General features: G+C 45.4%; 1 protein-coding gene across 3 annotated transcripts in view; it reads right to left on the bottom strand.

The window, feature by feature from the left end:
• Positions 1–301: 301 nt before the first annotated feature.
• ZKSCAN5 (zinc finger with KRAB and SCAN domains 5) overlaps positions 302–13,339 on the bottom strand; it is a 40,471-nt gene continuing 27,433 nt past the window's right edge. For all 3 annotated transcript variants that reach the window (XM_011943813.1, XM_011943816.1, XM_011943815.1), the window contains exons 6-7: positions 7,947–8,552; positions 302–2,657 (exon numbers count right to left, since the gene is read on the bottom strand). In XM_011943813.1, the coding sequence (XP_011799203.1) occupies positions 1,516–2,657; positions 7,947–8,552 (1,748 nt within the window). In that variant the 3' untranslated portion in view covers positions 302–1,515. The remainder of the gene's footprint in view (positions 2,658–7,946; positions 8,553–13,339) is intronic.

The raw sequence follows: 13,339 nt of genomic DNA, 5'->3' as shown, positions 1-13,339 counted from the left end.
GAGAGAGCTAAGCATGGATGAAGGCTCAGAAAAAGTCTAGCTTGGCCTGATTCAAGGGTGCCAGAGCAGTCATAGCACCCTGGGGTTTTCCCTGCTTTAATCAAATGAACCAGGTGTTGGGTTGTAGAGAGGAGGTGACTCCTGGGTAAGGTGAGATGTCTCTCATCTCCTGAGGGTAATTCTCCAGTTTCTGGAGAACAAGAGCTGTGAGCACTTGCAGCCCAAACTCAGAGCAGCTGGGGATGGGGGTTCCAGCTTGGTAGAGGGGACTGGACAGGGTACCATAGTGTATGACACATACGGTCAACAAATATTTATTAGGCATTTATTGTAAGCCAGGCAAGTCAGCAGAAGCAGGGCCTGAGCAGTGCCCAAGAGCACTCACTCACTCTCCCTGGCAAACAGGCTCAGGGGAACTCTCTTCGTGCATGTCATCCTCTTTCCCACTCAAAACTCCCACCCCGACCTTCCTAGAAGGCAGGGCTAACAGGACCTTCTGCCTGCCGGCTCATGACTGATTCCTTTCAATCCCAGCTGCAATGCAAACTGAAACTCATGCTGTATATCACCACTCTATGGAAGAGCTCTATTTCTGGGGCACCCAGGAGTCAGCACACATACTGGGTGCTGGGATCAGGACTCGTAATTCACCTTGGTCCAATTCCTTCTATGGGTTTAGCTGCTCTCATTCCTGTGGGCAATACAAGATCAAACAGTCCACAGCTTTGCCTGTCTTCTCTGTTCCCCTAAGGTCCCTCTCCCTTCACCTTAAGATGTGACTGACCAGCAGTTTCTTCTGAATTGACAAATTTAACTCTACCTTCTACTGGCTAAACCTTGACGTCAGTACAATCAAACCAAAACAAGGTAGAGTGTTTCACAGAGAAGTGGTAGATTAAACAAGGCAGCAGAAACACATACCATCCAGCCCCTGGACCCGAATTTTGCCAAAATAGAGATACTTTAAGTCCGTTTCTTTTCAAAGGGGTTAATGCTCAAAGTGGGAATAGTGACTAGGGTATTCTAGTGGTTGGAATAATAATTTCTAGAAAAGGTTCATTGCTGAGGTACCAAAACAGACATCATGCTGAAGAATTCTTTTACTGTGTGCTTCCCTGAATAGATAGGCTGTCAAACGAGGCAGAAGCTACAAATAAAACTTACTTCTACTGAACTCATGAGGCTGTTCCTAGTGTCAGTTTTGAGTTTCAAGTGAAGACTGAATGTCATCTGAAGACTTTCTGAATTCCTCGACCATGTCCATCCATGGATTCTCTTCTTGTCTAGATTCCCAAGCATGAAGATGCTAACTAAAGCATTTCTCAGTGGGGAACACGAACAGATATCTATTATTGTGGGTTCTCCGGTGTTCCTAAAGGCTGAGTTCTAACTAAAGGATTTCAACCTATTTGTGATTTTGATGGTTATGCTGGAAAAATGCTTGAAGTTGTTACTTTGCTCATTATAGGAGTATGGTCTCCCTCCAGGAAGGCTTCTCTAAAATTCAGAGCTATTCTACAACAGAGACCCCTCTACACTTAAGGTATTTATGGGATCTGTCCTCTCATGGCTTCTCAGGTGTTTAAAGAGGCTACAACTCCAGCTGAAATTCATTCCACATTCTTTACATTGAAAAGGTTTCTCACCAGTATGGATTTTCTGATGTTGATTAAGATGTGACTTCAGAGTGAAGCCTCTGCCACATTCATGACATTGATGGGATTTTGTGCTTGAGTAGATTTTTTGATGTTGTTTGGTGTGGGAACACTGGCCAACATTTTCTCTACATGTATCACATTGATAGGGCTTCTCTGCCGTGTGAGTTCTGTAATGCTGAATGAGGTCTGAACTGTAACCAAAGGCTTTTCCGCAGATATCACACTGATAAGGCTGCTCTTGTAACTCGATCTTCTTGTCTTCAATCACTGTCAAGTTCCAACTATATGCTTCCTCACAGATGCCATGTTTTTCATTTTTCTGACCCATGTGGAGCACCTGATGTTCAATTAGGCTAACATACTGAAAAAAGACTTCCCCACATTCACGGCACTGATGGGCTTTCTCTCGGGAGTGGAGTCGCAGATGTCCAGCCAGGTGGGAACGCCTCCCAAAGCCTTTCCCACATTCGTTACATTTGAAGGGTCTCTCCCCACTGTGCACGCTCTGATGCTGAACAAGGTGGGACCTCACTCTGAAGGCTTTCCCACATAAAGGACAGGTGTAGGGCTTCTCACCTGTGTGGACGCGCTGATGCTGAGTTAGGTGCACGCGTTGGTTGTAGCTTTTCCCACATTCCTCACACCTGAATGGTTTCTCCCCAGTGTGTATTCTTTGATGTTGAATAAGATGTGCACTCTGAATGAAGCTCTTCCCACACTCGTTACATTTATGTGGTCTCTCTCCAGTGGAGGATTTTTTGTGGACATAAGGGACGTCACTGTAGTTCATCCTCTTTGAAGAGGGTTGTCCTACTATCTCTTTCATGGGAATTCCCTGCTTTCTATCCAGCTTGCTTTGAAGCTCATAGCCTTCCCCAAAATCTTGAACTTGAGAAACATTTCTTTGGGTTTTTCCAGATAGTTCCACGTCTGCTTCTGAATATTCTGATATTTTCTTCTTAATACTTAATTTTGTGTTCTTACTTCTTTTGTCACTGCCTAAAAAAAATAAAGAGCAAGTGCAAATATCATCAGTTCTTTTTTTTTTTTTCTGAGATGGGGTCTTGCTCTGTCGCCCAGGCTAGAGTACAGAGATGTGATCTCGGCTCACTGCAACCTCGGCCTCCTGGGTTCAAGCGATTCTCCTGCCTCAGCCTCCCGAGTAGCTAAGACTACAGGCATGCATGGGCATGCCCAGCTAATTTTTGTATATTTAGTAGAGACAAGGTTTCGCCATGTTGGCCAGGCTGGTCTCAAACTCCTGACCTTGGGTGATCCACCCACCTCAGCCTCCCAAAGCGCTGGGATTACAGGTTTAAGCCACCATGCCCAGCCCATCAGTTCTTTTATAAAGGAAAAATAAACTGTCATAAAAAATGATCATCAGATGAAACTATGATGTAACAGGAGTAACAGAGCTGGATGAGTGCGTGTACTTGATGCCAACAGGAACGTAAACAACAAACTTTTGGAATTTTCCAATGAAAAGCGCAAGATACAGCCACGGGACAGCAGAAAATATTTACAAACTATGCATCACATAAAGGACTAATATCCAAAATCTACAAGTAACTCAAACAAGTCAACAAGAAAAAAAAAAATCCCATCAAAAAGTAGGCAAATGACATGGAGACATTTCTCAAAATAATATATATAAATAACCAACAAACATGACAAAAATGCTCAACATCACTAATAATCAGGGAGGTGCAAATTAAAGCCACAGTAAGATACTGCCTTACTCCTGCAAGAATGGCCATTATTAAGAAGTCAAAAGGCCAGGTATGGTGGCTCACACCTGTAATCCCGGCACTCTGGGAGGCTGAGGCGGGCGGATCACCTGAGGTCAGAAGTTTGAGACCAGTCTAGCCAACATGTTGCAACCCCATCTCTACTAAAAATACAAAAATTAGCTGGGCATGGTGGCAGGCGCCTGTAATCCCAGCTTCTTGGGAGACTGAGGCAGGAGAATCGCTTGAACCCAGGAGGTGGAGGTTGTAGTAAGCCAAGACTGCGCCACTGCACTCCAGCCTGGGCAACAGAGCAAGACTCCATCTAAAAAAAAAAGGCCGGGTACAGGTAGCTCATGCCTGTAATCCCAGCACTTTGGGAAGCTGAGGTGGGTGGATCACGAGGTCAGGAGTTCAAGACCAGCCTGGCCAAGATGGTGAAACCCCATCCTTACTAAAAATACAAAAATTAGCTCGGCGTGGTGGTGGGTGCCCTGTAATCACAGCTACTCCAGAGGCTGAGGCAGAGAACTGCTTGAACCCAGGAGGCGGAGGTTGCAGTGAGCCAAGATTACGCCACTGCACTCTAGCCTGGGCAACAGAGCAAGACTCCGTCTCAAAAAAAACAAGTCAAAAAACAACAGATGTTGGTATGGATGTGGTGAAAAGGGAACGCTTATACACTGCTGGTGAGAAGTAAATTAATACAACTTCTGTGGATAACAGTATGGAGATGTCGGCCGGGCGCGGTGGCTCAAGCCTGTAATCCCAGCACTTTGGGAGGCCGAGACGGGCGGATCACGAGGTCAGGAGATCGAGACCATCCTGGCTAACACGGTGAAACCCCGTCTCTACTAAAAAATACAAAAAACTAGCTGGGCGAGGTGGCGGCCGCCTGTAGTCCCAGCTACTCGGGAGGCTGAGGCAGGAGAATGGCGTAAACCCAGGAGGCGGAGCTTGCAGTGAGCTGAGATCCGGCCACTGCACTCCAGCCCGAGCGACAGAGCAAGACTCCGTCTCAAAAAAAAAAAAAAAAAACAGTATGGAGATGTCTTAAAGAACCAGAAGTAGATCTGCCATTTGATCCAGCAATTCCACTACTGGGTATATCTACATAAAGGAAAAGGCAATACACCAAAAAGACTAAGCGTATGTCTTCTGTGGCACAATTCACAACTGCAAAGATATGGAACCAATCTAAGTGCCCGTCGAGCAATGAGTTGATAAAGAAAATGTAGTAGGCTGGGTGTGGTGACTCGTGCCTGTAATCCCAGCATTTTGGGAGGCTGAGGCAGGTGGATCACCTGAGGTCAGGAGTTCAAGACCAGCCTGACCAACATGGTAAAACCTTGTCTCTACTAAACATACAAAAATTAGCAAGAGATGGTGGTAGGTGCCTGTAGTCCCAGCTACTCGGGAGGCTGAGGGAGAAGAATTGCCTGAACCCGGGAGGCGAAAGCTGCAGTGAGTCGAGATCGTGTCACTGCTCTCCAACCTGAGTGACAGAGCAACACTCCATCTCAAAAAAGAAAAACAAAAAACAAATACACAACTGGATGGTGAGAACTGACAAAAACTGGAAGAATGGGAGCAAAGGATGATGAAGAGGGTATGCAGTCAGGGAATATCTGACTAGGAGTCAGGAAATAAGGCAAAATGAGGCAACAGGAGCATTGTCAAGAGGGTGGGTGATACGGTAATCCCTGCCCCCTTCACCCTTAGCCAACATTCTAGCCTCAGTTTTCCTCCCCTGGCACATCATCCTTCTCCTTTGGGAATGCTCATCACCTTTACTATCTGCTACCCCCACCAGACCATCAACTCCATGAGGGCATGGACTGTATCTCTGTTCTGCTCACTGCAGATCCTGTGCAATTAGCAACAGAGACTCTCAATAATATGGCTGGATGTGCAAAACATGTATTCCCCCTTTGATCCAAAAAATGAGGGAGGACCAGGCATGGTGGCTTACACCTATAAATCTGAGCACTTGGGGAGGCCAAGGCTGAAGGATCGCTTAAGCCTAGAAGTTCGAGACCAGCCTGGACAACAGAGCCAGACCCCTTCTCTACAAAAAAAATACAAAAATTAGCTGGGTGTGGTGGTGAACACTTGGAGTCCCAGCTATGCAGGAAGCTGAGGTAGGAGGATTAGTTCAGTCCAGGAAGTGGAGGCTGCAGTGAGCTGAGATCCTGATACTTTACCCCAGCCTGTGTGACAGAGCAAGACTCTATCTCAAAAAAAAAAAAAAACAAAAAACAAAAATTGGGGGAGGCAAATGAGTACTCACTGGGAAATTAGCCATAAAAACAATTGCAGGGAAGGTATAAAACAAAAGATAACTTTTAAAGTGATTGCTTCTCAAGTCCAAAGCACTATTGGTAGATTTCCCAAATAAGGGAATCACCTAGTAGAATGGGAAAACACTAGCTGAGAGGATAGCTCAGCTCAACCCAGAACTTTAAAGACACTTCACTGACTTCTATACCATGGTGGAAGATGCAGCGTGGCTGTAACCATCAAAGGCAGAATTAAAAAAAAAAACAAAAAAACATTTTGGCTGGTCTTAGAATCGTCTGTATTAGTAAGGGCCTTTAAGTTCACAGCACAGTTTCTATGATGATCTCATTCACAGATACATTTACTGTCACTTGAACAGATGTTTAAAAATACTGGCCAGGCGCGGTGGCTCACACCTGTAATCCCAGCACTTTGGGAGGCTGAGGTGGGTGGATCACTTGAGGTCAGGAGTTCAAGACCATCCTGGCCAATATAGTGAAACCCCGTCTCTACTAAAAATACAAAAAAAATTAGCCAGGTATGGTGGCACACGCCTATAATCTCAGCTACTCGGGAGGCTGAGGCATGAGAATTGCTTGAGGCATGAGAATTGCTTGAACCTGGGAGGCAGAGGTTGCAGTTAGCTGAGATCCTGCCATTGCACTCCAGCCTGGGCAATAAGAGTGAAACTCCATCCCAAAAAAGGAAAAGAAAAGAAAAAGTCACAGGCATAAACAGTTATCAGGAGAAAAGAGAAAAAATTTGAAGTTCAGCAACTGGGAACAGTTGAGTAAATTACAATGCCACCACACAATGGCAAACTGTCAGAAATAAACAGGAGGGCTGAACAGCACTGGAAAATGTGTACACTTAACATTTAATTCTGAGTGTGACTACGTAAAACAGACTTATGAAAAAACAAAGGAAACATTCTAAGTAACAACAGTTCTATTAGTTAGCGTGATATGATTACGAGTGATTTATTTTTTTCTTTTTATTTTCTCCAAGCTTCCTGTACTACTGTTATTTTATTGGGTTTGTGTGTGTTTGTTGTTTGAGAAAAGTCTCACTCTGTTGGCCAGGCTGGAGTGCAGTGGCTATTCACAGGCACAATTATAGCTCACTGTAGTCTTGAACTCCTGGGCTAAGAGATCTTCCCGCCTCAGCCTTCTGGGGAACTGGAACTACAGGCACTTGCCACCATGCCCAGGTAATTTTTAAATTTTTTTGTAGAGACAAGGTCTTGCTATGTTGCCCACGGTGGTCTTGAACGCCTGGCCTCCAGTAATCCTCCCAGCTCAGCCGCCTCCCAAAGCACTGAGATTACAGGTGTGAGCCACTGTACCCAAGCCATTGTTTTTTTTTTTTTTTTTGAGACGGAGTCTTGCTCTGTTGCCCAGGCTGGAGTGCAGTGGCCGGATCTCAGCTCACTGCAAGCCCCGCCTCCCGGGTTTACGCCATTCTCCTGCCTCAGCCTCCCAAGTAGCTGGGACTACAGGCGCCCGCCACCTCGCCCGGCTCGTTTTTTGCATTTTTTAGTAGAGACGGGGTTTCACTGTGTTAGCCAGGATGGTCTCGATCTCCTGACCTCGTGATCTGCCCGTCTTGGCCTCCCAAAGTGCTGGGATTACAGGCTTGAGCCACCGCACCCGGCCGCCATTGTTTTAAAATAAGTAAAATAATGGGGGAAAAAGAGAAAAGCATATAAGAGAGCCAAATCCTCACTTACTACCATAGAAAGTCAATCAATAACATCTAAAATTGATGAGCCAACTAATAATAGCAGTATTATTTTAAAATAGGGAACTACCTACCAGAAGGAACCACTAAGAGCTGAGAGCACAGCCAGCACAGTGGCTCACGCCTGTAATCCCAGCACCTTGGGAGGCCAAGGCGGGTGGATCACCTGAGGTCAGGAGTTCAAAACCAGCCTGGCCAACATGGGGAAACCCTGTCTCTACTGAAAACACAAAAATTACCCGGGCGTGCTGGTGTGTGCCTATAGTCCCAGCTACTTGGGAGGCTGTGGCAGGAGAATCGCTTGAACCGAGGCGGCGGAAGTTGCAGTGAGCCGAGATTGCTCCACTGCACTCCAGCCTGGGTGACTGAGCGAGACTGTCTCAAAAAATAAATAAATAAGAACCAAATAAGCGATAACCTTTGCCTCGTCCTACTCCTCCCAGTATCACCACGCATCTATCCTGCTGTGCGGTACTAACAAAACACCTTTTGCTTTTTGCCTCCATTTATCCCCTGGATATAAACTCTTCACACGTACATCTCTGGGATTTCTCCCTGAAGTGGCGTTTTAGGTGTTCGATCAGATGCGAATGGCGACCGAAGTTCTTCCCGCACTCATTGCAGCCGTAGGGCCTCTCTCCGCTGTGGACACTGTGGTGCTGAACCAGGTGGGAACTCACCCGGAAAGCCTTTCCGCACACCTGACATTTGTAGGGTTTCTCCCCCGTGTGGACCCGCTGGTGCTGGGTGAGGTGCACCCGCTGATTGTAGCTCTTCCCACATTCTCCGCACTTAAACGGTTTTTCTCCAGTGTGGATGCGCCGATGCTGAATAAAGTTTGAGGCTTGGAGGAAGAATTTGCCACAATCGCTGCATCTGTGCCCTCTCTCGCCATGTGTGCTTTGCTTAGGGCTGATGTCTGTGATCGCGTCCAGATTCCTTTTCTGGGAAGGATTCTGCCTTGATTTCCCCACAGTGGGGTTGACCTGCCACCTTTGTACCATGCCCTTAAGGTCACTGACTTCTGCAAAGTCTGGATCCTGGGGAACGCTCCTTTCGGTGGGTTCTGGCGCCACCCAGTGTGATTCAGCGTCATCAGAAATCTGCTTCACTATGAGCTCCATATTGTCCCTGGACTCATAACCTGAAATAACAGAGGGAGAATGAAAAAATGAGCTCTTCCTTGAATTTGAAGAAATAAAATGAGGGGATAATCAAGGGAAACTGACAAGTGCTAGGGATCCATGATTTTGTAAAGGGACTTTTACAGTACCGGGATGGGATGAAAAATATCCAAGCAGAAAAGTGGAGGAGGTTAGGGAAGGAAGAGCTGGTAAAGAAGGTTCAAAGGAAGGAGACTGGAAATCAGTCATTCCACTGAACGAAGAGGGTCTCCTCTCAGTATGGCACTTGCAAATACCTGTATCATGTTAAATGTTCTCCTGCGTGTGTGTGTGTGTGTTTTGAGACAGGGTCTCACTCTGTCACCCAGGCTGGAGTGCAGTGGGGCAATCATGGCTCACTGCATCCTCAACCTCTTGGGCTCAAGCGATCCTCCCACCTCAGCCTCCCGAGTAGCTAGGACTACAGGTACACACCACCATGCCCAGCTAAGTTTTGTATTTTTTGTAGAGATGAGGGTCTCATTATGTTGCCCATGCTGGTTTCAAACTCCTGAGCTCAAGTGATCCTCCCACCTCAGCCTCCCAAAGGGCTGGGATTACAGACGTGAGCCAACGCAACTGGGCAATATTCTTTTTTATTTTTCTTTTTTTTTTTTTGAGATGGAGTCTTGCTCTGCCGCCCAAGCTGGAGTGCAGCTCCAGGTTCAAACGATTCTTCTGCCTCAGCCTCCCAAGTCGCTGGAACTACAGGCGTAAGTCACTATGCCAGGCTAATTTTAGTAGAGACAGGGTTTTGCCATATTGGCCAGGCTGGTCTCAAACTCCTGACCTACTGATCCGCCCACCTCAGCCTCCCAAAGTGCTGGGATTACAGATGTGAGCCACCGCACCTGGTCACAACTGGGCAGTATTCTTAATAAAATTGGATAGCAGGTTATGCAGCTAACTCCATCTTCACCTTCCTCTTCCTGTGAATTCATAGCCTGGGAAGAAAGATGATCTTTCTAGGTTTCTCAGTGCCCACAGGATTTCAGCTTGGTTTGAATTAATCATAAGGAAAAAAGACATTCTTTCTATATCCAGAGAAGAACCTACTACTTCCAAGAGCTAGGTTAACTTTCAGCAGTCACTGATAAACGTGGATGTTTCAGTGGCTAAAATTAGTTCCTTTGTGCAACTGTATCAGCAAGATACTTTACTCAAAACACTGATGTTTAATATGGTTTGCACAGACAAATCATCAGTAGTTAACAAAAAACAGAGTATTGGCCAGGCGCAGTGGGTGGCTCATGCCTGTAATCCTAGCACTTTGGGAAGCCAAGGCGGGCGGTTCACTTGAGGCCAGGAGTTCGAGACCAGCCTGGCTAACACGGCGAAACTCTGTCTCTACAAAAAATACAAAAATTATCAGTCGGGTGTGGTGGCTCACACCTGTAATCCCAGCACTGTGGGAGGCCGAAGTGGGTGGATCACTTGAGGTCAGGAGTTTGAAACCAGCCTGGCTAACATGATGAAAACCTGTTTCTACTAAAAATATGAAAAAGTTAGCCAGGCGTCGTGGCACATGCCTGTAAACCCAGCTGCTCAGGAGGCTGAGGCAGGAGAATCGCTTGAACCCAGGAGGCAGAAGTTGCAGGGAGCCAAGATCACGCCACTGTACTCCAGTCTGGGTGACAAAGCGAGACTCTGTCCCAAAAAAAAAAAAAAAAAAAACAGAAAGTATCATGGCCTATTGAGAATGTCCCAAGATGTTTTCGTAAGGAGAGTCTTCAGTATTATATTAGTAATAAGAGCTAAACATTTGCTGAGTGCTATAAGTCCAGCACTACGCTAAGTACTTTACAATTTTATGGTATATTTAATCCTTACAATGACTCTTTAAGGGACTACCATAATCTTTTTCTGATATAGTCAGAAGTTATAATTCCTAAACCATGAAGACCATTTTACTTTACCATATAGCTACTTTCACTTACCTTCCTAAAAAGACACTTAAACAGTAAAAACAGGGATATAAACAAAAAACCCTATCACAAAACCGACTTTTTATGTTTTTTCCTCCCTCATTTAACTATACAGCTAATCCCAGCTACCACAGTATTTTTTTTCTCTTTCTCTTATTCATATCTACTGGTCTCACGCATTTATTTGTTTATTTGTTTGTTTGTTTATTTACTGAGACTGGGTCTTGGTCTGTCACCCAGGCTGGAACACAGCAGCACAATCACAGCTTACTGTTACCTCTAACTCCGTGGTGGAAGCAATCCTCCCACCTCAGCCACCACCACGCCTGGCTAATTTTTGTATATTTTGTAAGGGTTTGTCTATGTGGCCCAGGCTGGTCTTGAACTCCTGGCCTCAAGTGATCCTCCTTCCTTGGCCTCCCAAAGTGCTGAGATTACAGGCATGAGTTCCTGCGCTCAACAGGACAGCATGCTCACTTCCTCCTTGCCTTGTCTCTCTATGGAGTCATGTCTCTCGAGCCAAGGTCAGTCCTTCCTCCTTCCTGTACCCCAGATCTCACCATACCTTCCTGCTTTCCAGGGATCTCCCCACATCAGCTAACTGCCCCTCCATTTTTTTTTTCTTTTTTTTGAGATAGGGTCTCACATTGTCACCTAGGCTGGAACGCAATCGTGTGATTTCAGCTCACTGCAACCTCCACCTCCCGGATTCAAGCAATTCTCCTGCCTCAGCTCCTAAGTAGCTGAGAGTACACAGGTGTGTGCCACCATGCCTGGATAATTTTTGTATTTTCAGTAGAGACAGGATTTTCCCATGTTAGCCAGGCTGGTCTCAAACTCCTGACCTTGTGATCTGCCCACCTCAGCCTCCCAAAGTGCTGGGATTACAGGCATGAGACACCACGCCCACCCTGTCTGCTCCTCCTTGCCTCCATATTTTACTCTACTAGTTCTTCTCCAGTAGCATTTAAATATGCTGAAAATTTCTCCCATTACAAAAACATACGGGCCAGGCGTGGTGGCTCACGCCTGTAATCCCAGCACTTTGGAAGGTCGAGGCGGTTGGATCACCTGAGGTCAGGAGTTTGAGACCAGCTTGGCCAACGTGGTGAAACCTCACCTCTACTAAAAATACAAAAATTAGGCGGGTGTGGTGGAGGGTGCCTGTAATCCCAGCTACTCGGGAGGCTGAGGCATGAGAATAGTTTGAACCCGGGAGGCAGAGGCTGCAGTGAGCCGAGATCGTACCACTGCACTCCTGCCTGTGTAACAGAGCGAGACTCTGTCGGGAAAAAAAAAAAAGGGAAACAAAAAACAATCCACCCATCTAACCCATTATTCTTTCAGTGACCAGGCCTCATTTCCCCTTCAGAGACAAAGTCCTTACATTCATCTATGATAGCTTTTTCAAATTCCACTCCTTTGCAGTCTTCAAAGAAACTGTCTCTTGTTCCCCAATACCCCTGCCACTCCACAGAAACTGCTGCCTCCAAGCCTCATTTACTTATGTTGTAAAAATCTCACTTCTAGATGTGATGAGTACTTTAATTTTGACCTTTGGTGATGCTGTAATTAATAGAAATCTGCAGATGTGAAAATAATCTACACTTGATCTTAGCCAAAAGGCCGAGAAGCGATGTGAAAATAATCTAATATGGCCTTCCAAGAGAAGTGAAGGAGGCAGAAACCATTGGCCACGTGATTAATGTAGAATAATGTACTGAAGTGATAAATACAGATGTTGTAATAAAGAGACAGAGAATGAGAAAAACATCAGAAACTACACATTTAAAACTGCTTAGAGAATACCACAGAAAAGAACTATGCCAAGAACCTCAAACTCTGAAATCCATTAGGTACCTGTAAAGTAACTAAAAAAGATAAAGCAAGAGTAACAGGCTCAAATAAATAAGCAAGCTATTGGAAATTAATTTAAAAAGAAGAAAAATTTTTTTAATTTGCATTAAATATAACATTTATACTATATGAGCAATTCACTGAGATAAAAGGCTCTATGAAAAATCAATAATCATAAAATTATTGATTTAATCAATAATTTTAAAGCATAAATTTGATTTTTTTCCACAAAAATTCAAACATCAAAATAAAAAGACTACCAAGATCCCAATAGATTAATAAACAGAGGCATGCACAAATAAATCAAAAAAGGAAATAAATACAAATAAATATCAATAGTACTTAAAAATGGAAATTTTATTTTATTTATTTATTTTTTTTGAGACGGAGTCTCGCTCTGTCGCCCAGGCTGAAGTGCAGTGGCCGGATCCCAGCTCACTGCAAGCCCCGCCTCCCGGGTTTACGCCATTCTCCTGCCTCAGCCTCCCAAGTAGCTGGGACTACAGGCGCCCGCCACCTCGCCCGGCTCGTTTTTTGCATTTTTTAGTAGAGACGGGGTTTCACTGTGTTAGCCAGGATGGTCTCGATCTCCTGACCTCGTGATCCGCCCGTCTCGGCCTCCCAAAGTGCTGGGATTACAGGCTTGAGCCACTGCGCCCGGCCTAAAAATGGAAATTTTAAAAGAGCAAGAGTCAGCTCTGTATCTATTAAATAAAAGCCTGTGAGCAAACTGAAATGGTTAAACAATATAAACTGACACAGTGCTTTTCAAAAGAAATTTTGCACTGTGGGCTGGGCACAGTGGCTCACGCCTGTTAATCCCAGCACTTTGGGAGGCCAAGCTGGGCAGATCACAAGGTCAGGAGTTTGAGACCAACCTGGCCAATGTGGTGAAATCCTGTCTCTACTAAAAATACAAAAATTAGCCGGGCATGGTGGTGCATGCCTGTAACCCCAGCTATTCAGGAGGCTGAGGCAGAAGAATA

Source organism: Colobus angolensis, unplaced genomic scaffold (genome assembly GCF_000951035.1).
Source record: "Colobus angolensis palliatus isolate OR3802 unplaced genomic scaffold, Cang.pa_1.0 Scaffold222, whole genome shotgun sequence".
NCBI lineage: Eukaryota > Metazoa > Chordata > Mammalia > Primates > Cercopithecidae > Colobus > Colobus angolensis.
Note: the sequence above shows the minus strand (reverse complement) of the source record. Positions and strands in the feature narration are given on the sequence as shown.